General features: G+C 36.5%; 1 protein-coding gene across 1 annotated transcript in view; it reads left to right on the top strand.

The window, feature by feature from the left end:
• The window catches only part of FOCAD (focadhesin), a 294818-nt gene that overhangs the window by 132025 nt on the left and 137517 nt on the right, over positions 1 to 25276 (top strand). Inside the window, exons 12-15 of the mRNA XM_040238382.1 lie at positions 5427 to 5531; positions 5947 to 6048; positions 6574 to 6704; positions 8945 to 9071. Coding sequence (XP_040094316.1) covers positions 5427 to 5531; positions 5947 to 6048; positions 6574 to 6704; positions 8945 to 9071 — 465 coding nt within the window. The remainder of the gene's footprint in view (positions 1 to 5426; positions 5532 to 5946; positions 6049 to 6573; positions 6705 to 8944; positions 9072 to 25276) is intronic.

Raw genomic sequence — 25276 nt, 5'->3', positions numbered from 1 at the left:
TATTTGGCCTTTACAAACTTCAGTTTTATCATTTGAAGCATGATAATCATGATTTCTATAAAGTGCTAAGGAGAGCGTTTGTAGTCACTGTTCAGTAGATGTTAGCTGTTACTGTTAGAGGAGTCATGGATCATATGCTCAAGCTGAATTGGAGTAAAGCTAGAGTGAATATCAAACAGAAAGCAGATTGCCTAGTTGAGGCAATCTTTCTTCCCTTGACCTTTGACTCACAAACGTTAAAGTTCAAGACCCTAAGCCACTTATTTAGTTATAACATTATAATATAATATGAACCACAGAAGGAAAAAAAATTATACTGTGTTTAGATTTCTTTGATGTTGCTGCATTTCTTCAGATTCTTATAAGAAAAAGAAATGATTAGCTTTTCAGCATGTCCATCAGTGAACTGCTTTCTACTGTATTACTGAAATAATAAGTAATATTGTGAGTAGACATGTCAAATAATTTAGGAAGATGGAATTAACTGATATTCAAAAACACCATAGTACATTATGCATCTTTTTTTTTGTAAAATAAATCACTAAAAAAAAACTCTTTCACTGTTAAAAATATTTAAGAATTCTTTTATGCTTCTGTTTGTATGTACCATCCTAGCATATTCACTCTTTGTTTTATAAACTTTCACATTTTGCCAAATCACTATGCAGTACCCCCGAAACTCACATATGTACACTAAATCAAGTGCACGTCAATACAAATTTTAATTCATGTTTTATCTTTTCACTTCTTACTTAACACATAATGTTACCACTGTTTTATGAATGGCAAATACCTTTGTATACATAAAATTACTTCCATTTTTTTCATAGGACAGTCTTGTGTGAAGATATTTCAGCAATTACCTAAGGGAGTTTATAAAACATGATCTCGGAATTCACTTTATATTTCAGATCTAGTTTTATAAAACATAAGTCAGAAAAGTTAAAGAAAACCAGATACCACTTTGGATATTTACCTCTTACTTTCATATGATGAACATGCCTTGAATTTTTTTTTCACTGGTGTCTTAATTTTTTAATGTTAATTTATAACTATCTCTTGTATACTGTTAAAATATGAGCTCTCATATTTTTTAAAAAGAGGCTAGTTAGAGACATTAATTATATCTCTCATCTGGAAACCAAAGCGAATAATAACAAAGCCCTCTATATTTCTCAATTTATAAGTGGATAGCACTACTCATGATTTTCATTATAGGACTCTGAAAGATTATGCTGCTTTCTGCGTAACTTGTACAGTGTTGCCCACATGGATATTTTTTGTGGAATCCAGAGTAAAAATTTTCTACTCTGTTCTTTATGTGATTGACTCCAGGGAGATGCTGAGTTTTGTCTCTCCTGCTTTTTTCTTGTATGTTTAGTCCAATTATAGGAAGAAGACTTAACATGATAACTCTTTATCCTATTATATACAGCCTGGAATCTTGTGTTGTTTTCATTTCTCCCAGTATAGAAGGAAGGAGTAAACTGAGATCTGAACTTCCATCCTCATTCTGTCAATAACTTTGTAATTCCCTCCATGCCTTACCTCTATCATCTGTAAAATAAAGTCTTTTACCTAAATGAACTCAATAAGACTCTTCTGACTCTTAAAAAACAATTCCATGAATTCTTTTAAAAATTGTAGTGAAGAGCAGATAACATAAAATATACCTTCCTATCAAAATGAAGGTATACTGTATACAGTTTTTCATCTTGCAAGGCTGAATTTCTGAATCCACTGAGCAAGTCCCCATGTCTCCCTTATCCCAGCTCTTGATAAGCACATTCAACTTTCTTTTTCTAAAACTGGCTAGTTTAGATACCTCATATGATAGAACCACGTGATATTTGTCCTCTGTGACTGGCTTGTTTCACATAGCATAATGTCCTCAAGATTTATCCATATCCATATTATAGTATATGACAGGATTTCCTTGTGCATGTATGTTCCACATTTTCTTTATCTGTCCATCCATTGATAGTATTTAGGTCATTTCCATCTCTTGGCTATAGTGAGTAATGCCACAGTGAACATGGAGGGCTTAATATCTCTTTGAGATCCTGATTTCAGTTCCTTTGAAATATTTGATTTGAAACATTTTTAATTGCCCATGTGTATTTTATTATAGAAACCAACAGTGCCAGATGAAACAAGTCGAACAATTAAAGTTTCTTCACACTCTGTAAAATATTACAGAAAATCTTGTGTTTCAATCAAGAGACTATTGTTTTAGAATAAGTAGCTAATAGCAACTGAGCAGTTAATTTGTGTGTGTGTGTGTGTGTGTGAGTGAATAAATTTTTAAAGAAAAAAATAAATAAATAAAAGAGACTACTGCCTGTGCTGATATTCTCAGAAGTGGGATTGCATATGTTAGTTTTTAATTTTTTGAGGAACCTCCATATTGTTTTTCATAGTGACTGTACCATTTTCCTTTTTATTAACATTGCTCAAGGGTTGCAGTTTTTCTTCATCCTTGCCGACAGCTGTTATTGTCTAGTTTATTGATAGTGGCCATTCTAAGAGGTGTCAGGTGATATCTCATCATGGTTTTGATTTGCATTTCCGTGATGCTTAGTGATATTAAGCATCTTTTCATGTATCTGTGGCCATTTGTAGTTCTTCTTTGGAAAATGTCTGTTCAAGTCCTTTGTTCATTTTTTAATTTATTTTTTGCTATGATGTTTAAATAGTTCATCCGTATTGATTCTGTCTTTATGGCAGAATAATGTTCTATCACATGGGTGTACTACATTTTATTTATCCCTTCATTAGTTGATGGAGGTTTGCATTGTTTCCACTGTTTGGCTGTTGTGAATTATATTGCTGTGAAGGTCCACATGTACGTTTTTGTATGGATATATGTTTTAATTTCTCTTGGGTAAATACCTATGACTACAGTTACTAAATCATATGGTAATTCTATTTAGCCAATTGAGAAACGGACTGACTGTTTCCCTAAGGGGCTTCACCATTTAACTTTCCCACTGGCAGTGTATGAAGGTCCTGATTTTGCCACATCCTTGTCAGTATTTGCTGTGATATGTCTTTTCAAGTCATCCTATTTGGTATGAGGTGGCATATTATTTGGTTTTGATTTGCATTTATGTCATGGTTAATCTGGTTGAATACTTTTTTCCTGTCTTTATTGGTCATTTGTTTGTCTTCTTTGGAGAAATACCTATTCAGATCCGTTGCTCTTTTAAAATTGGATTATTTGTCCTTTATTATGGAGGATTCTTGATATATTTATATTCTGGATATGTAAGTCCCTCATTAGATGTATGATTTGCAGATATTTTCTTCCATTCTGTGGGTTCTTTTTATTTTCATTTTCTTTATAGTGTCTTAAAAAAAACTTTTTTTTTTGTTGGCATATAGTTGCTTTACAATGTTGAGTTAGTTACTGGTATACTACAAAGTGAATCAGCTATATGTATACATACACATCTCCTCTTTTTTGAATTTCCTTTCCATTTAGGTCACCACAAAGTGCTGAGTGGAATCCCTGTGCTTATACAATAGATTCTCATTAATTATCTATTTTATACGTAATAGTGTATACGTGTCAACCCAGTCTCTCAATTCATCCCACCTCCTCTCTTCTTGCCCCTCCGCCTCCCCTCTCCTCCCCCTACTATCCATATGTCCATTCACTGTGTCTGTGTCTCTGTTTCTGCTTTGCAAATAAGTTCACTGTATCGTTTTCTGGATTCCACATATAAGTGATATTATGTCAATTTGTTTTTCTCTTTCTGACTTACTTCACTCTCTAAGATAGTCACTAGGTCCACTTACATGTTTGTGAATTCCACAATTTCATTCCTTTTAGTGTCTTTTGCCTGGAAAATCCCATGGATGGAGGAGCCTGGTAGGCTGCAGTCCATGGGGTCACTAAGAGTTGGACATGACTGAGCAACTTCACTTTCACGTTTCACTTTGATGTGTTGGAGAAGGAAACGGCAACCCACTCCAGTGTTCTTGCCTGGAGAATCCCAGGGACGGGGGAGCCTGGTGGCTGCTGTCTATGGGGTCGCACAGAGTCGGACACAACTGAAGCGACTTAGCAGCAGCAGTAGTAGCATAGTGTCTTTTGAAGGACAAATATTTTTAATTCGATGAAATATATTTTATTTTGTTGCTCATGCTTTTGGTGTCATATCTAAGAAGGCTTTGCCTAACTCAAGTTCAGAAAGATCTACTCCTATATTTTCTTTAAGAGTTTTACAGTTTTTGTTCTTACATTTTAGTCTAAATTCTATTTTGAGTTAATTTTTGCTCAAATTATTAATGTAGTATGAGGAAGGAGTCCAAATTAATTCTTTTGTAGGTGGAAATATAGTTTTCAAAATCCGACACCATTTTTCAAAGACTCTTCTTTCTCTATCATGTTTTCTTGGCCTGTCTAAAATCAATTAAGATAAATGACAAGTTTTATTTCTAGATACTGAGTTCTATTTCATTGATCTATATTTACATTCTTATTCCAGCACCACAATATTTTGATTGCTGTAACTTTGTAGGACATTTTGTATTTGAGAAAGTTGAATGTTCAAACTTCATTCCTTTTCACGATTGTTTTGATTCTTCAGGATCACTTGTTTTCATATGAATTTTAGGATTAATTTCTCAATTTTGGCAAAAAGGCTAGCTGGAATTTTGATAGAGTTTATATTGAATCTGTAGATGTATTTGGGAAATATTGCCATCTTAATAATAAAAGGCATCCAATAAAAAAAAAAAAAAAAAAAGGCTGGATGGCATCACTGACTCAATGGACAGGAGTCTGAGCGAACTCCAGGAGTTGGTGATGGACAGGGAGGCCTGGCGTGCTGCGATTCATGGGATCACAAAGAGTCAGACACGACTGAGCGACTGAACTGAACTGAACTGAATCAAAAAATGATTTGCTTTTCTTATTTTATTGTGGTATGCATAGGGATTGAAATATGAACCTGCAAGGAATTTTTTGTGTATTAATTCCCATAAAGTACAATTGATTTTAATTATTTTGTTTTGGAATAACTTCACTGAATATTTCATTATGTTGCTCATTAGAATTGTAAGCTTCTTCTTCGTTTTTTTTTTTTTTTTTAAAGAATTTGTAAGCTTCTTTAGGGCAGGATAGATCATAAGTATTTTTTATTACAAAGAATTAATGTTGTGATTTTAGCACCAAAAACCCTAGAGTATTTAAACATGTATAAATGGATAGAACAAGAGCTCACAAGTAATTTAAAAATAAATAGGATATTAGTGATGCTGTGACTTTATCATTAACAATAAATGGCTAACTGGCATTTTTTGTCTTTTAATTCATATATATTCATAGTATTCCTTTGGAGAAAAATGAAATAATGATTGCTTTATAGATTGATTTCTTTTAGAAGGCATAATTTGTATGTTCTTTAAATTCATTTTAGGTACCGAATCTGATTCCAGTTTTGATGTTCAAATTAGGAAGACCACTGGCACCTGTGTTATACAATGATATCTTGTATACTTTACCTACACTTGGTGTTCACAAGGTTTGTATATTAACCAATTTACTTGGGAGCAGAAAGAAAGTGAGGCATGAAGAATACACTGAATTTTGTTTCTTATCATGGGAAATTTTGACCTTTTAATTTTGCTCCGATCACTACTTCCTTTGTTGGGCCAAAAATATTTGTTAAAATATTTAAGAATTAGTTTCTAAAATCATCTTTTCATCATGTTTTCCCACTGGATATATTGTCTGACATAGGATCTTTATGCGCCCAGAATTACTAACTAGCTCCTCCCAAAGGTATCTCTGACCTCTGAGAAGATAGGTAATACTGTAATAAGCTTCCGTTTCAGTCTTTATTTTATAATAAGAGGTTTTTAAGTTTTTTTTTGTTACCATTGGGATTTTATTCGCATTTGCATTTTTGAAACCAAAGTTTCTTCAATGTTTTGTAGGTGTGCATAGGACAGATTCTACGAGTAATTCAACTTCTTGGAACCACTCCACAACTAAAAGCTGTGACTTTGCGCTTGTTGACATCTTTGTGGGAAAAACAGGTAAGCTCAGATACACACTTGTGTGGATATTAAGCATGTCCCTTTCACCGAAGAAAACAAATTTTGTCATTATGCATGACAGTGCTTTGATATAGTGATATTAGTGAGTGGCATAAATGATTGCATTGAGAAATTTTAATTTAGTGTTGTACTTTTGATCTATGAAGCTGTCAGTTGTGATTGACTCAGAGAGAAATTGAGAATAGAAAATCATCTTGTTTCCTTAATTCTGAAATCTGTTTTTCCATTTTTGTGAAAAAGTAATAGAAATTTAAGTGATTAGAGCCTTTGTAATTAAAGTGAGATTTTGCCACTTTTTTCCTAGTTTTATGAAATGAACAGTACATAGATCTGCAAGAAAATCTCTAGCAATCATAACAGCATTCTTCTTTGCTGATTAGAAGAAATACATTATAATTTGCAATGCAAATATAAGATTTAGAGGTGAAAATGTTTCATAGAAGGAGATAATGATTATTCAACTCAAGTTGAAAAATAACCTTTTTTGTGAAACTGCCTTCTTAGGATCGTGTCTACCCTGAACTGCAGCGTTTCATGGCCATGTCCGATGTGCCCTCTCTGTCTGTGGGCAAGGAAGTCCAATGGGAGAAACTAATTGCTAAAGCAGCATCAATCAGAGACATATGTAAGCAAAGGTAAGACACGCTTGACCCTTGGGAATGTGTATCATGATACATATTTTTGCATTTATACATATATATATAAATGCATGATATATTTTTGCATTTATTTTGCATGATATATATATTTATATTTAATCTTTTTATTGCAAGCAAGACACTCGGAAAGATAGGCAGAGTATATTTAAGTAAGAATAAATGAATATTAAGCACAAGTGTCTGACTGTAAAATTTAGTAACATCAGACAATTACTTTGAGTAGCAGGCATGTCTTTTCAGGTCTAGTCTTATATCTAGGTTTAGCAGATATTTATATCCTTTTCTGGATAATAATTTAATGTTGTAATAAAACATAAGATGTTATGTTTTGTATTTTTCTATATATCAGTTCCTGAAACCTAAGCAGTGGGTTATAGGTCAAATTGTTCTTTATTATAGTCTCCTTATGTGATGCTTGATTTTTTTTGATTTATGAATAATAAATGCTGCAGAGGATATGGAAAAAAGGGAATTCTCTTCCATTATGGCTGGATATGTAAATTGACACAGCCACTGTGGAGAACAGTATAGAGATTCCTTAAAAACATATGCTTGATTTTTATAAGACGTTTAAATAGAGAAGGCCTTATTTGTGACTCATTGAATGGAATTAATTGTTAGGAAATATTACAGGGAAGGAAATGATCTTGAATTTTTGTATATGCTCTGGGGTTTAAAAAGACTTGAAGATATTAGGGAGATGCTGCTGCTCTTCTAGGTTACGGGTTAATAGCTAGGCAGGAGTTCCTAAGATTGAAATAACACTAAGCAGAGCTCCACCTCATCAGATTTTTATTTTCTTGAATTAGGTCAAAATCTTTAATGAGGAAATAGATTTAATACATTTGAAATAGGTTATAATCTTGTAGTTTCATGTTGATTGAACCACTGCACTGTAGAATTCTGAGAGCATAATCCTCACTTTTGTCAATGACGACACTGAAGCTTTACAATGAATGAGTTGGCCTGGATGCTGATAATACAGATGATTCCTGTGTTAGGTAAAATCTCAGATTAGATTGTATTTAAGCCTTAGCAGTTTTGCATCTTTTCTAAGGTCCAACCTTTTGGCAACACAAAAAATCACTTGGTCTAAAAGTTATACACATGTATCCCAAGACCTCAGAGTTTAGATTCTCTTGAGGTATTGGCATGGAAAAAATTAAGAGATGAAAGCCAACATTTTAATTTTACATACTTAAAGCTGAGGCTCAGGAGAGGTTAAATATCTGACCAGATTAGAATCTGTCAAAAACTTATTTAGTGCACCTGTAAGTTACCACCTCAAGATCCTATCAGAATTTTCCATTTTTGCTAAATGATTTCCATTGGTGGATTTCATAGTATTCAATCAAGCAATTTTTAAATTTACATTTTGTTAAGTAGAGAGAAATATATCACTGAGGGGTTATAAGGAATGCAGACCTGAGTGTTTCTTTATGAAGTTAAAAGCATTCTAGAGATAGCACAATATATGTGCAATAGAGGAATGAGAGGAAGAGTCAGTGAATCTGGCACAGTTCCTGACATGAGATAAGTGCTCAGTCAGTTATAGTTCATATTATTAACTTTATCATCATACATTGTCATCATCATGATAGGCATAACCATCTAAGTTTGTAACACTACTATAATCAGTCATCTTCTGATCTCATAACCCTGGCTTTACTGATGATCTCAATAAGGTAAGTCATTTCTTTTCACTACTACTATAGACTTGAGTTTTTGTTGATTCAGACAATAGGGTTTTTTTCTTCACATTCTTCTTTTTTTTGGCTCTGCCACACAGCATGTGGGACACTCGTTCCCCAACAGGGATCAAACTCATGCCCCTCCAGTGAAAACACAGAATACAGACTATACAGGTTTTGTGATTCAGGGAGAATAAAATTTGTTAATAAGTGTCTTCTTTTTTGGGTAATAATATGAAAAATTAGCGTGAAGTTATAGCAGAAATGATGTAAATCTTTGAAAAAAAAAAAGCATATGGTTTTATTTGTTGCTGCTGCTGCTGCTTCTAAGTCACTTCAGTCGTGTCCGACTCTTTGCAACCCCACAGACGGCAGCCCTCCAGGCTCCCCCATCCGTTGAGGGTCCATGTTTAACAGGCATGAGGGTAAAGAAAAGCATTAATGTTTTTTATTCAGGCAAAAGACCTTGGAGCAGTAATATAGCTCTTTGACTTTAATCTTGTGTCTAAATGTCATTTCTTATAGGCCATATCAGCATGGTGCAGATATGTTGGCAGCTATTTCCCAGGTGCTGAATGAGTGTACTAAGCCTGACCAAGCTACTCCAGCAGCCTTGGTGCTACAAGGTCTTCATGCACTCTGCCAAGCTGAGGTGGGCTTTTTTGAATTGTTTTTAAATTGTTTTGTATAATTTGGAAGAAAATAATTTACAAGGCATTGTGCTTAAAAGGATGTAAGATAAATTCTAGTAACTGAAAGTCAGACTGTTTATATCTAGAGAGCTTTCTTTATTCATTAGAGTGAAGCAAGATTGTCTACAAATTCTCTGTAAAGGGGAGCCTTGAAACATGTATACATTCTCTAGAGGCTAAAGAAAATCATGTTTTAGTTTCTTCTTCATTGTTGTCTATTCTTGATAATATAAAGTGAAGAATAATGCTTATAGAAGAAATCTTGAGTATATTTGCTTCTTGGTTCTGTGATTAGAGAGCTTTAGAAGCAGAGGAGGTGAGGAAATTGACATGGTATCTCAGTTTTATAGATAGCAAAAACTTTTGTTGGCTTGAAGATTGGCAGAAGATTCTTCCTTTCCTGGTGATCATATTGGGTAGGATGGATTAATGTTAGAACTGAGCCTCTGAATTATCTTCTGAACTTTAGACTGCTTCCAAAAGTACAGCACAACAAAGAGAATCTTTAATGTTTTGGAGAAATGTAGTAATTACATCAAAGGTCATTCACTGACCAAACAAAATTTTTTAATATTTTTATGCAGTCTTGTAAGTAGCTTTATTATTATTTTTAATGGAAGTTAATTTATGATATATTAGTTTCAGGTGTTCAGCATAGTAATTCAATACTTGTATAGATTATATTCCCTTTAAGTTATTTAAAAAATAATGACTAAATTTCCCTATGCTATACAATAATATTCTTTTGCTTATTTATTTTATGTGTATTATTTTTAATGTGTAGTATTTTGTACCTCTTAATCCGATCCCCTTACCTTCCCTCATCCCCCCTCCTCCCCACTGAGAATCACTTATTCTCTGTATCTGCGAGTCTGTTTCTAATTTGTTATATACATTTGTTTGCTTTATCTTTTAGTTTCCACATATAAGTGATAACATAGTGTATTTATCTTTCTGTGTCTGACTTATTTAGATAAGTCAGACACAGAATGTATTCATACAACAATATGTATGAATTTAGATTCATACACATTGTTTCAGATTACAGAATTTCATTCTCTTCTATGGCTGAGTAATAGCTGACTGTGGCTCAGATCATGAACTCCTTATTGCCAAATTCAGACTTAAATTGAAGAAAGTAGGGAAAACCACTAGACCATTTAGTTCAGTTCATTTGCTCAGTCGTGTCTGACTCTTTGCAACCCCATGAACTGCCAGCATACCAGACCTCCCTGTCCATCACCAACTCCTGGAGCCCACCCAAACCCATGTTCATTGAGTCGGTGATGCCATCCAACCATCTCATCCTCTGTCGTCCGTTCTCCTCCCGCCTTCAATCTTTCCCAGCGTCCGGGCCTTTTCAAATGAGTCAGCTCTTTGCATCAGGTGGCCATTCAAGTATGACCTAAATCTAATCCCTAACGATTATACAGTGGAAGTGAGAAATAGATTTAAGGGACTAGATCTGATAGAATGCCTGATGAACTATGGACGGAGGTTTGTGACATTGTATAGGAGACAAGGAGCAAGACCGTCCCCAAGAAAAAGAAATGCAAAAAAGCAAAATGGCTGTCTGAGGAGGCCTTACAAATAGCTGTGAAAAGATGAGAAGCCAAAAGCAAAGGAGAAAAGGAAAGATATACCCATTTGAATGCCATTCCAAAGAATAGCAAGGAGAGATAAGAAAGCCTTCCTCAGCAATCAGTGCAAAGAAATAGAGGAAAACAATAGAATGGGAAAGACTAGAGATCTCATCAAGAAAATTAGTGATAACACGGGAATATTTAATGCACAGATGGGCTCATTAAAGGGCAGAAATGGTAAGGACCTAACAGAAGATATTAAGAAGAGGTAGCAAGAATACACAGAAGAACTGTATAAAAAAGATCTTCACGACCCAGATAATTATGATGGTGTGATCACTCACCTGGAGCCAGTCATCCTGGAATATGAAGTCAAGTGGGCCTTAGGAAGCATCACTAGGAACAAAGCTAGTGGAGGTGATGGAAATCCTGTTGACCTATTTCAAATCCTAAAAGATGATGCTATAAAAGGGCTGCACTCAATATGCCAGCAAATTGGGAAAACTCAGCAGTGGCCACAGGACTGGAAGAGGTTTGTTTTCATTCCAATCCCTAAGAAAGACAGTGCCCAAAGAATGCTCAAACTACCACACAATTGCACTCATCTCACACGCTGGTAAAGTAATGCTCAAAACTCTCCAAGCCAGGCTTCAGCAATACGTGAACCGTGAACTCCCTGATGTTCAAGCTGGTTTTAGGAAAGGCAGAGGATCCAGAGATCAAATTGCCAACATCTGTTGGATCATTGAAAAAGCAAGGGAGTTCCAGAAAAACATCTATTTCTGCTTTATTGACTATGCCAAAGCCTTTGACTATGTGGATCACAACAAACTGTGGAAAATTCTGAAAGAGATGGGAATACCAGACCACCTAACCTGCCTCTTGAGAAACCTATATGCAGGTTAGGAAGCAACAGTTCGAACTGGACATGGAACAACAGACTGGTTCCAAATAGGAAAAGGAATATGTCAAGGCTGTATATTGTCACCCTGCTTATTTAACTTCTATGCAGAGAACATCATGAGAAACGCTAGGCTGGAGGAAGCACAAGCTGGAATCAAGATTGCCGGGAGAAATATCAATAACCTCAGATATGCAGATGACACCAGCCTTATGGCATAAAGTAAAGAAGAACTAAAGAGCCTCTTGATGAAAGTGAAAGAGGAGAGTGAAAATGTTGGCTTAAAATTCAGCATTCTGAAAACGAAGATCATGGCATCCGGTCCCATCACTTCATGGGAAATAGATGGCGAAACAGTGGAAACAGTGGCAGACTTTGTTTTATGGGCTCCAAAATCACTGCAGATGGTGACTGCAGCCATGAAATTAAAAGACGCTTACTCCTTGGGAGACAAGTTATGACCAACCTAGACAGCATATTAAAAAGCAGAGAGGTTACTTTACCAACAAAGATCTGTCTAGTCAAGGCGATGGTTTTTCCAGTTGTCATGTATGGATGTGAGAGTTGGACTATAATGAAAACTGAGTGCAGAAGAATTGATGCTTTTGAGCTATGGTATTGAAGAATACTCTTGAGAGTCCCTTGGACTGCGAGGAGATCCAACCAGTCCATCCTAAAGGAGACCAGTCCTGAGTGTTCATTGGAAGGACTAATGTTGAAGCTGAAACTCCAATGCTTTGGCCACCTGATGTGAGTAGTTGACTCATTTGAAAAAACTCTGATGCTGGGAAAGATTGAGGGCAGGAGAAGGGGACGACAGAGGATGAGATGGCTGGATGGCATCACTGACTCAATGGACATGAGTTTGAGTAAACTCCGGGAGTTGGTGATAGACAGGGAGGCCTGGCGTGCTGCAGTCCATGCAGTTGCAAAAAGTCAGACACAACTGAGAGACTGAACTGAACTGAATATTCCATTATGTATATTTGGAATACACATACACACACACATAGACACACACACACACATAGACACACACACACCACATTTTTTATATTTATCTGTTAATTTAGAGCAAAGTCTTTTAGTTTTTCACCATTTTACAAATGAGTGTGATATAGGTTTGTAATACCTGACCTTTACTATGTTATGATATATTTCTTTTACACTAACTTTGAGATTTTTCTATCAAGAATGGATATTGAATTTTGTGAAATACTTTTTATGCATGATAGAGATGATTGGAGAAGGAAATGGCAACCCACTCCAGTCTTCTTGCCTGGAGAATTCCATAGATAGAGGAGCCTGGTGGGCTCCAGTCCATGGGGTCACAAAGAGTTGGACATGACTAAGCGACTATCACTCATAGAGATGATCATGTGGTTTTTATTTTTTTCTTAGTGTGGTGTTCCACATTGATTTGCCAATGTTAAATTATCCTCACATTCCTAGAATTAATCCTACTTGATCATGGTGTGTGATTATTTTTGTATATCATTGGATGAAGTTGCTAATAATTTTTTAAGGATTTTTGTATCTATATTCATCAAAGTTATTGGCCTGAAACTTCTTTTTTGTAGTGTCTGTCTGGCTTTGGTATAAGGATAGGGTTAGTCTCGTAGAGTAAATTTGTGAGTGTTCATTCTCTTCAGTTCTTTTGACTAGTTTGAGCAGGATAGGTATTAGCGCTTCTTTATGTTTTGGGTAATATTCTCCTCTGAAGCCCTCTGATGCTGGACTTTCTTTGCTGGGAATTTTTTTTTTTATTAGAAATTCATTTTCACTTGTAGTGATTAATTTGTTCAGATTGTCTGCTTCTTCCTGATTCAGTCTTAACAGTTTGCATGTTTCTAGATATTTGTTCATTTCTTCTAGATTGTTCGATTTGTTGACATATAACTATTTGGAGTATTGTCTTATGATTTTTTGTAACTCTGTGGTATCAATTGTTATTTCTCTTCTTCAATTCTTTTTTTTTTTTTTTTTGGTCCTCTCTCGTTTCCTTTTGATGAACCTGGCTATAGTTTATGAGTTTTGCTTATCTTTTAAAAAAATCAGCTCTTGGTTTCATTGATCTTTTTGTTTTTGTTTTTATGCCGCTAATTTATTTATTTCCTCTCTGTTCTTTATTCTTACCTTCCTCCTGGTGACTTTGGGCTTTGTTTGTCCTTCTTTTTCTAATTCATTTAGATGGTAGGTTGGGTTGGTTATTTGAGATTTTTCTTATTTTCTGAGGAAGGGCTGTGTCGCTGTAAACTTCCATCTTGGAACTACTTTTGCTGCATCTCACAGATTTGGGGAAATTGTATTTCCATTTTCAGCTACCCCAGGGTATTTTCAGATTTCCTGTTTGATTTGTTCATTGACCCTTTGTTTTTTGGTAGCATATTGTTTAGTCTCCAGGTATTTGTTATTTTCTCAGTTTTCTTTCTGTAATTGATTTCAAGTTTCATACTATTGTGATCAGAAAAAGCGTTTTGACGTAATTTATATCCTCTTAAACTTGTGATTTGTGGCCTAGAATTTGCTCTCTTCTGGAAAACATTCCATGTGCATTTGAAAAGGATGTGTATTTTTCTGCTCTGGGATGGAACATCTTGGAGTTATCTATTTAAGGCCACCTGGTTTATTGTGTCATTTAAAACTATGGTTGCTTTATTGATTTTCTTGTCTAGAAGATGTGTATATACATCCATTGATGTGTATGAAGTGTGAACGTTTCCTATTATTATCATTTTATTGTTGATTTCCGCCACATGTCTGTTAGTATTTGCTTTATATATTTAGCACTAGTCACTCAGTCATGTCCATTCTTTGCGACCCCATGAATTGTTGCCTGCCAGGCTCCCCCATCCATGGGATTTTCTAGGCAAGAATACTTGAGTGAGTTAGCATTTCCTTCTCCAGGGAGTATTCACAAGCCAGGGATCAAACCTGGGTTTCCCACATTGCAGGCAGACCCTTTACCATCTGAGCCAGTAGGGAAGCCCCTTATGTATTGTATTGTATACATATATATTAAGGAGTATAATATCTTCTTCTTGTACTTATGCCTTTATCATTATATACAGCCCTTCCTTGTCTTTTGTTAAAAGCTTTGTTTTAAAATTCTATTTTGTCTGAAATGAGTACTGCTACACCCACTGTCTTGTCATTTCTGGTTGTATGAAATATCTTGTTCCTTCCCTTTGCTGTTACTCTGTGTGTGTCCCTCTGAAGTGAATCTCTTGTGAGCAGCATGTAGACAGATCGCTATCTTTAGTCAGTCAGCCACCTGATGTCTTTTGGTCGGGACGTTTAGTCTGTTGACATTTAAAATGATTACTGATAGGCATATACTTATTGCCATTTTATTACTTGTTTTCCCGTTGGTTTTGTAGCTCTCTGCTCCTTTCTTCTGTTTGTTTCTTCCCTTATGGTTTGATTTTCTTGTGTTTCTTTCTAGTTTTTTTTGGTATCTATTATAGGTTTTTGATTTGTGGTTCATGTATGTTGACCTGTAACCATGTCTACTTGTTTTTAACTGGTACAATTTGTTTTTCACTGCTTCAGTCAGTCATCTGGAATTGGAAAGTACCACTTTAATAATTGTATTGGTTTCACAATAAATAATTCTATTATTTGGGAGTATTTCCTTGTCATTATTTTTTCCAAACAGAAATCACCTTGTTTCTGAAACTAAATATAGGAAATAATTTTTTCGGTCATTCCATTGTGCTCTCCACCCATCCTTTCCTTTCTATAAGGCTCTGTTGTCTATAAAGATATCATTGTTAACTGTAGTTAGTACTGAGGGTATAAAAAATGTTGCCTGAAGTAGTAGAAAGCATCTTTGTTTTTAGACGGACATCTTGTCTACCTAGTATATATGTCATTAGCTGAGTGTCCTTTGATTCACTTAACCCCTTTGACCCTTGTTTCCTCAAATGAGGGTGAAATGGCGTTACACCAAAAATAGATTTAGTAATGTGGGTCCTATCTGCCCACATAGGTGCTCTTTAAATGTCAAACTTGTCCCTAAAACATTGCTTATAGTCCATGCCTTCAAGGAGAGTCTAAGTAGTTTTATCATCTTTCCCCTAAAACTCATATAAAATATGATAGTAACTTAGTTTCTTCTCACAAATGTTATCCTAACAGTTCCCTGCCAAAGCTTTTAGTACTTTTGTGTGTATTGAAAGGATACCTCTTGAGATTGTTACATTGTAGCCCTAAATCTGTTTCTCCATTCCAAACCACTACTCATAAAGACAGTTCTGAGCCCACTATCAGACACTCTTGGCAATCTGAATCCATTCAGGTTGCTATAATAATAACATAATGAATGGCTTATTAACATCAGTTATTTCTCACAGTTCTAGAGGCTAAAAAGTCCATGATCAAGGTGCTGGCACTTTTACTGTCTGCTGAGGGCCTACTTCCTGATTCATAGCTGTCTTCTCACTGTAATTTCACATAGCCAGAGGGGCAAGGTAGCTCTCTGTAATCTCCTTATAGGCGCACTAATCCCTGGCATGAAGGCTTTACCATCAAGACCTAATCTCCTTCCAAAGATCTCATTTCCTAATACCACCACCTTGAGGATCAGGATGTCAACATCTGAATTTAGGGGGGTAGGTACAAGCATTCATAATATAGCAAATAACATCTTTTTAATGGAAAGAACATGTTTAATTTTTGTAACTTTTTATTTTGTATTGGGGTATAGCCAATTAACAAACAATGTTGAGAAAGTTTCAGGTGAACAGTGAAGGGATTCAGCCATAAATGTACATGTATCCATGTACATGTATGTGTGTATGTGTGCTTAGGCATGTCTGACTCTTTTGACCCCATGAACTGTGTACTCCACCAGACTCCTCTGTCCGTAATTTTCCAGGCAAGAATACTGGAGTGGGTTGCCATTTCCTATTCCAGGGGACCTTCCTGACCCAGGAATTGAACCTGCATTTCTTATGTCTGCTGCATTGACAGCCAGATTCTTTACCACTCCGCCACTGGGAAGCCCATACATGTATCCATTCTCCTCCAAACTCTCCTTCCATCCAGGCTGCCACATCACATCGAGCAGAGTTCCATGTGCTCTACAGCAGGTCCTTATTGGTCATCCATTTTAAATATAGAATTGAGGCATCATGTCCTAAGTATTTTATTTAATAAATAAAGCCTGTGTCTAATTTGGTACTTCAATACTTCTTTCCTTGGCTTGGTTAAAGACCTGTCTCTTACTGTGTTTGTCTTTCTCCACACGCCTCTTTTTTTTTTAATGCTGTAAAATCCAAATCCCCAAAAAATTTCAACTGAGATGTTACAAATGAGATAAGAATTTAATATATTGTCCTTCTAACAAATATATACTAACCTCTTTAAGTCCTTTTTATAATAAGATGGGCATTCCTAAGTCAAAAAGCAATACCATTAATCAGTTAACTTCATTTTGTTATAGAGCTTTCCTGGTAGCTCAGCTGGTAAAGAATCTACCTGCAATGGGGAAGACCTGGGTTTGATCCCTGGGTTGGGAAGATCCTCTGGAGAAGGGAACAGCTACCCATTCCAGTATTCTGGACTGGAGAGTCCATGGGGTTGCAAAGAGTCAGACATGACTGATACTTATTTTTTATCCCTTCATTTTCATCTCTCTTTCTTGTCTGGGGGAAGAACCCACTATTTTATTGACACTTACTAGTTGTGGATAAGTGTTATTTTACCATATTTTCATTATAGATATTACAAATATCTACAGTTGTGAAATTTGTTGAAACTGCATCACTGTTAATTTTGGTAGTAGAATATTCTTTTTTATGTTTGGTAATGAATAACTTTATGTTCATCTAAATAAATAGAAATAATCTATTCCCCTGTGGGGGGCCTTATAGTAATAATATATCTTTCTCTTTTGCTTAATCTTTCCAAGCTGTGTGTATGTATGTGTGTGTTCATTATTTGTGGAGCTGCTGCTGTTATGTTCTGTGACGTGTGTTAAAGTTGTAAAATATACTCAACTTGGTGGCCCTTGCCAGGCCACATTTAGTAATTTTGGGCTAATCTTTTGGTGTTTTGCCAGCATGCTATCCACAGAAGCCAACATGAATTCTATGAAGCTATTTATTCTGTCTTTTAATTGATACCATGTGTGAAGCATTGATGGCTGCCAAGAGTTTCAAGAATGAAAATATTCAGCATGGTTATGGATCTTCTTCCCAGAAACATTTGGTAGTGATTTCTCTATTTCTCTGTGGATCTTTTGCTATCAAATATAATTAAGAATATGAAAAGACAACCTAAAACTGTGAAATTTTTAAAAACAATTTGAAGAAAATAAATTGGATAACCCTATATTTAAAGAGGGCTTCCCTGATAGCTCAGTTGGTAAATAATCTGCCTGCAATGCTGGAGACCCCAGTTCAATTCTTGGATTGGGAAGATCTGCTGGAGAAGGGATAGGCTCCCCACTCCAGTATTCCTGGGCTTCCCTTGTGGCTCAGCTGGTAAAGAATCCACCTGCAATGCAGGAGACCTGGGTTTGATCCCTGGGTTGGGAATATCCCCTGGAGAAGGGAAAGGTTACCCTCTCTAGTGTTCTGGCCTGGAGAATATCCATAGTCAGAGGAGCCTGGAGAGCTACAGTCCACGAGGTCGCAAAGAGTCGGACACCACTGAGCAAGTAAGCACACAGGCTTTCTCATCTTTGCCTTTGTATTATGAGTTAACTCTTTTTCCGAAGGTTGACAATGGACTCTTCAATTTTGAAAGTCTTTATGAGACTCATTTGTCTTTAATAGGGTCAGATTTAACCTGTAATTATTGCTGCTTAATCATTTATCATGGTCTCCAGTGAGAGATTGAAAGGATGGATTCCATCTGAATAAAGACAACATATTGTCTTTTGTAACTGGCTTCTTTCACTTAACATATTTATAAGGTTCATCACCTTTAAAGTATGTACCAATACTCCACTTCTTTTTATGATCAAATAATATTTGATGCAACTATCTTATGTTTTATTCATCCATTCATCATTTGATGAGCATTTGGATTTTTGCTGATTATTATGAATATTGCTACTGTGAATATTGTGAACATGTTATTGCATGGACATATGTTTTCATTTTTGAGGGATATGTACCTAGGAATAAAATTGCTGGATTATATGGTTACTCTGTGTTTACTATTTAAGGAGCTTCCAGAACTGTGTTCCAAAGTGGCTGTGCTGTTTTATGTTCACACCAGCAGAGTGTGGATGTTCTAATTTCTCCCCATTTCAGCAATGCTTATCTGCTTTTTTGTTTTAACTGTAGCCTTCCTAGTGAGTGGGGGCTTCCCTGCTGGCTCAGAGGGTAAAGTGTCTGCCTGCAATGCAGGAGACCCCAGTTCGATTCCTGGGTCAGGAAGATCCCCTGGAGAAGGAAATGGCAGTCCACTCCAGCACTCTTGCCTGGAAAATCCCATGGCTGGAGAAGCCTGGTAGGCTACAGTCCATGGGGTCGCAAAGAGTCAGACACAACTGAGCGACTTCACTTCACTTCTTCACTTCACTTCCTAGTGAGTACAAAGTATTATCACGTGTGGCTTTGATTTGCATTTCCCTGATGACTAGTAATATTGAGCATATTTTCACATGTGTGTTGGCCACTTGTGTATCTTTTTGGAGTACTCTATTCAGGTCCTTCACCCCACTCCAGTACTCTTGCTTGGAAAATCCCATGGACGGAGGAGCCTGGAAAGGTACAGTCCATGGGGTTGCTGAGGGTCAGACACGACTGAGCGACTTCACTTTCACTTTTCCCTTTCATGCATTGGAGAAGGAAATGGCAACCCACTCCAGTGTTCTTGCCTGGAGAATCCCAGGAACGGGGGAGCCTGGTGGGCTGCCGTCTCTGGGGTCACACAGAGTCGGACATGACTGAAGTGACTTAGCAGCAGCAGCAACATTCAGGTCCTTTGCATATTTTCTTCTCTGTTGCTTTTAACTTCCCTGCTTTTAACACAGCCCTGGTCAGCTGTGTTATGTTTCATTCCTATAGGAATGATTGGTAAAACAATTTTGTCTTCTTGCTTCTAAGAAGCAAAGGATACTGGATATTGGATAAGTATCCTTATAAATAAAGGATACTGGGAAATCATGAACTCTTTTCTAGGCCTTTTACTATAAAGAGAGCTTTTTATGAAGCCATGTGAAATATCAAGTAAAGACACATATGTTCCACTTAGCTATTTTGTCCACAGATGACATTTCCTTTATTTTTATATGAAATTAGCAGAGTGCTTTCAGATGGAAAACTATTAGAGATATTTTAATAATAATAATAGTAAGCACCTATTGACTGTCTGAGTGCTTTCTATGTATTAAGCACTGTATACTATAATCATTATATTTATTATATGATTTAATCTTATGGAAAAAAGCTCTTTATGTGATAAAGTACTGTTTTCTTCTGGGAGGCTGACAGAGGTTAAATAATTGCCCAGAGTCATCCAGCTAAAATGTTGTAGAGCCAGGATTCAAACCCAGGTCTACCTGACTTCAGAGACAATATGTTAATCACTTAAAAAACCCACAGCTTTATTGAGATACAATTCATATCCTGTCACTCTGTGTTTTTGCTGGTCATGTTTTTGTTCATTGCCCTTGTCCTGTTCTGATATTAAATGGATAAGTCTTTTTGTGAGCATTAAGTTTGAACTCTTTCCCTCGTACTTCTCTATTTCCTTTATGATACATTAATGCATAAGATTTCAAATTATTTAGGCTTTGCATAGAGATCCTAATGAAAAAGACATTTGAGCCAAAATAGATTGACTTTTGGTGCTTTATGGGTTATTTATTGAATTTTATATTTTAAAGATGTATTGACATGTTTCTTTATATATGCCACATCTGACTCTTTGAAGTGTTTTTATCCTACTTTAGATTTTTATATTAATAATATCACATTTATTTTGGATAATGAAAGCATCCTTCATCCACATTTCACAAAACCATTTTGATTTTTCCATTTTTCCCATTGTATTTTTTTTGCACATATATTTTATACTTTCCCTCTTCTCAATTTACATTTTACTAGAATGATTTTTGATGTAGCTACAGGTTTTCATGGCTTAATTATTTTCCATTGAGTGAAAGTATCATATGTAATCAAATAGTTCATTTTCAATTGGATTCTAAAGTTTTATAATTAGTCTAAGAAGTAATTACATATGTAAAGTTTTTCCTCTCTTTTGAATTGTTTTCTTGAACTAAATATTTTAGAGTTTTATGGATATTTTATGATCTTATGGTTAGTTTACTTTTTTAATGTTAATTAATTTTTTATTGTTGATTGGTTTACAATATTGGTTTGATTTCTGTCATATGTCAGTGTGAATTAGCCATAGGTGTAGACATGTCCCCTACCTCTTGACTCTCCCTCCTGGCTCCTGACCATTCCCACCCCTCTAGGTTATTACAGAGCCCCTGTTTGAGTTCCCTGAGTCATACAGCAAATTCCCATTGGCTATCTCAATAAACATGGAAAGCTACTTAAAAAATAAGAATGGATAGTCATTCCCTTCTCCAGGGGATCTTCCCAACCCAAGGCACAAACCCAGGTCTCCCACACTGAAGAGGGATTCTTTACTGTTAGCTTATTTTTTAAGTAATTTTCCACGTTTATTGAGCATGAAATAGAAAGTTGTAATGTAGCAATTTGTTCCTAAGTTTCTGGCAGTATTATTTGTTAGTACAGAGAACAGTTCAATTATATCATCACTTCATTGAGGGCAGCATTTCTTCTTGTTACATGACAATTCTGCTTGTTACCCCTGAGGGGCCCATATGCAAAAGGAAGGTCTAAAATGAGTATTTTTTCCTCACAGTGGATTTGCCCTATGTAGGCTTAGCTTTGGAGCTTTGGAGAATATTTAAGAGGAGTGGAAGTGATTTAAAATATTTATTTTAAAATCATTGATGTATTGTTATGAATACTTTTAAAAGATGTTTTAGAAATTCATCTTGTTGACTAAAGATCATATTTAAATCCATACTTTTTATTTTACACTTAAAAAGTGCTGTCATTGTTTTGCCTTTTGGGTTTATGGGCTGTAAGTGTAAAAGGGATCCTGTTTATCTCATAATTTCATAAAGTTTGTTGCATGTTGGAAAAGATGTTCAAATAGAAGGGTTGGCAGCCTTTCAACAGTGTTCTGCCAAGTTTTTCATTTATTCTCTGATGAGTAGAAGTAGTGAGAAGACCAAGGGAAAAAGAAATGGCACAGCTTTCCTCTGTCCTATGTCCACTGCAGTATACACGCTGGGCAAAAATTTCCTAGGCATGACACCAAAAACATCAATTTTAAAATAAAAATATTGAAAACTGAATCCAGGCTGTGCAAGGTTCTCTGGATATAAAGATTTATGAGCATGTTCAGCCGTCTAGGGGCGCACAGCCTAGTAGGGGAAAGCATCGTGTTAAGTACACCAAATGTATTTGAAATTCAGAAATAGTGCAGAGGAAAGATACAACATCAAAGGAATACTCTTTAAAATCTCAGCAGCAACATCAGGTGGCAGAGGAAAAGAATATTTAGGACTAGAAGAAAGAGACTCTGTGAATCACTAGTACCTTTAGTTTTTCTGACTTTTTATGTAAACAGTTGTTCAGTTCAGTTCAGTCGCTCAGTCATGTCCAACTCTTTGCGACCCCATGAATCGCAGAACGCCAGGCCTCCCTGTCCATCACCAACTCCCGGAGTTCACTCAGACTAACGTCCATCGAGTCAGTGATGCCATCCAGCCATCTCATCCTCTGTCGTCCACTTCTCCTCCTGCCCCCAATCCCTCCCAGCATCAGAGTCTTTTCCAATGAGTCAACTCTTCGCATGAGGTGGCCAAAGTACTGGAGTTTCAGCTTTAGCATCATTCCTTCCAAAGAAATCCCAGGGCTGATCTCCTTCAGAATGGACTGGTTGGATCTCCTTGCAGTCCAAGGGACTCTCAAGAGTCTTCTCCAACACCACAGTTCAAAAGCATCAATTCTACAGCGCTCTCCAGCCTTCTTCACAGTCCAACTCTCGCATCTACAGGAAAAACCATAGGCTTGACTAGACGGACCTTAGTCGGCAAAGTAATGTCTCTGCCTTTGAATATGCTATCTAGGTTGGTCATAACTTTTCTTCCAAGGAGTAAGTGTCTTTTAATTTCATGGCTGCAGTCACCATCTGCAGTGATTTTGGAGCCCCCCAAAATAAAGCCTGACACTGTTTCCACTGTTTCCCCATCTATTTCCCATGAAGTGATGGGACTGGATGCCATGATCTTTGTTTTCTGAATGTTGAGCTTTAAGCCAACTTTTTCACTCTCCTCTTTCACTTTCCTCAAGAGGCTTTCTGGTTCCTCTTCACTTTCTTCCATAAGGGTGGTGTTATCTGCATATCTGAGGTTATTGATATTTCTCCTGGCAATCTTGATTCCAGCTTGTGTTTCTTCCAGTCCAGCGTTTCTCATGATGTACTCTGCATAGAAGTTAAATAAGCAGGGTGACAATATACAGCCTTGACGCACTCCTTTTCCTATTTGGAACCAGTCTGTTGTTCCATGTCCAGTTCGAACTGTTGCTTCCTGACTTGCATACAGATTTCTCAAGAGGCAGGTTAGGTGGTCTGGTATTCCCATCTCTTTCAGAATTTTCCACAGTTTATTGTGGTGCACACAGTCAAAGGCTTTGGCATAGTCAATAAAGCAGAAATAGATCTTTTTCTGGAACTCTTTTGCTTTTTTCCATGATCCAGTGGATGTTGGCAATTTGATCTCTGGATCCTCTGCCTTTTCTAAAACCTGCCTTTTCTAAGCTTGAACATCAGGAAGTTCACTGTTCACGTATTGCTGAAGCCTGACTTGGAGAATTTTGAGCATTACTTTACTAGTGTGTGAGATGAGTGCAATTGTGTGGTAGTTTGAGCATTCTTTGGCATTGCCTTTCTTAGGGATTGGAATGAAAACTGACCTTTTCCAGTCCTGTGGCCACTGCTGAGTTTTCCAAATGTGCTGGCATATTGAGAGCAGCATTTTCACAGCATCATCTTTCAGGATTTGAAACAGGTCAACTGGAATTCCATCACCTCCACTAGCTTTGTTCGTAGTGATGCTTTCTAAGGCCCTCTTGACTTCACATTCCACGATGTCTGGCTCTAGATGAGTGATCACACCATCGTGATTATCTGGGTCGTGAAGATCTTTTTTGTACAGTTCTTCTGTGTATTCTTGCCACCTCTTCTTAATATCTTCTGCTTCTGCTAGGTCCAGACCATTTCTATCCTTTATTGAGCCCATCTTTGCATGAAATGTTCCCTTGGTATCTCTGATTTTCCTGAAGAGATCTCTAGCCTTTCCCATTCTGTTGTTTTCCTCTATTTCTTTGCATTGATCACTGAAGAAGGCTTTCTTATCTCTTCTTGCTATTCTTTGGAACTCTGCATTTAGATGCCTATATCTTTCCTTTTCTCCTTTGCTTTTCGCCTCTCTTCTTTTCACAGCTATTTGTAAGGCCTCCCCAGACAGCCATTTTGTTTTTTTGCATTTCTTTTCCATGAGGATGGTCTTGATCCCTGTCTCCTGTACAATGTCAGGAACCTCATTCCGTAGTTCATCAGGCACTCTATCTATCAGATCTAGGCCCTTAAATCTATTTCTCACTTCCACTGTATAATCATAAGGGATTTGATTGAGGTCATACCTGAATGGTCTAGCAGTTTTCCCTACTTTCTTCAATTTAAGTCTGAATTTAGTAATAAGGAGTTCATGATCTCAGTCACAGTCAGCTCCTGGTCTTGTTTTTGTTGACTGTATAGAGCTTCTCCATCTTTGGCTGCAAAGAATATAATCAGTCTGATTTCATTGTTGACCATCTGGTGATGTCCGTGTGTAGAGTCTTGACTTGTGTTGTTGGAAGAGGGTGTTTGCTATGACCAGTGCATTTTCTTGGCAAAACTCTATTAGTTTTTGCCCTGCTTCATTCCGCATTCCAAGGCCAAATTTGCCTGTTACTCCAGGTGTTTAGGAAATGGCAACCCACTCCAGTATTCTTGCCTGGAAAATCCCATGATGAAGGAGCCTGGTGTGCTACAGTTCATGGGGTCACAAAGAGTCGGACACGACTGAGCGACTTCACTCACTTCACTCACTCCAGGTGTTTCTTGACTTCCTACTTTTGTATTCCAGTCCACTGTAATCAAAAGGACATCTTTTTTGGTTGTTAGTTCTAAAAGGTCTTGTAGGTCTTCATAGAACCATTCAACTTTAGCTTCTTCAGCATTACTGGTTGGAGCATAGACTTAGATTACCGTGATATTGAATGGTTTGACTTGGAAACGAATAGAGATCATTCTGTCGTTTTTGAGATTGCATCCAAATACTGCATTGTATCAAGGTATAATTCACATACTATCCAGCTCATCTATTGATAGTGTGAAATTTAGTCACTTTTTCAATATTGTTTGTGCATCCACCATCACAATCAATTTTAGAACATTTTCATCACCCCAAAAAGAAGTTGCACACCTTCCATACCACCCTTATGCCCCACACCTCGCCCCCACCATAGGGAACCACTAATTTAATTTCTGTCTTTATAGATTAGCCTATTCTGGACATTTCATGTAAATGAAGTCAAACAATATGTGGCCTTCTGTTACTGGCTTTTTAGTT

Source organism: Oryx dammah, unplaced genomic scaffold, assembly GCF_014754425.2.
Source record: "Oryx dammah isolate SB20612 unplaced genomic scaffold, SCBI_Odam_1.1 HiC_scaffold_1, whole genome shotgun sequence".
Classification (NCBI taxonomy): Eukaryota; Metazoa; Chordata; class Mammalia; order Artiodactyla; family Bovidae; genus Oryx; species Oryx dammah.
This window is presented reverse-complemented; position numbering and strand designations above follow the sequence as displayed.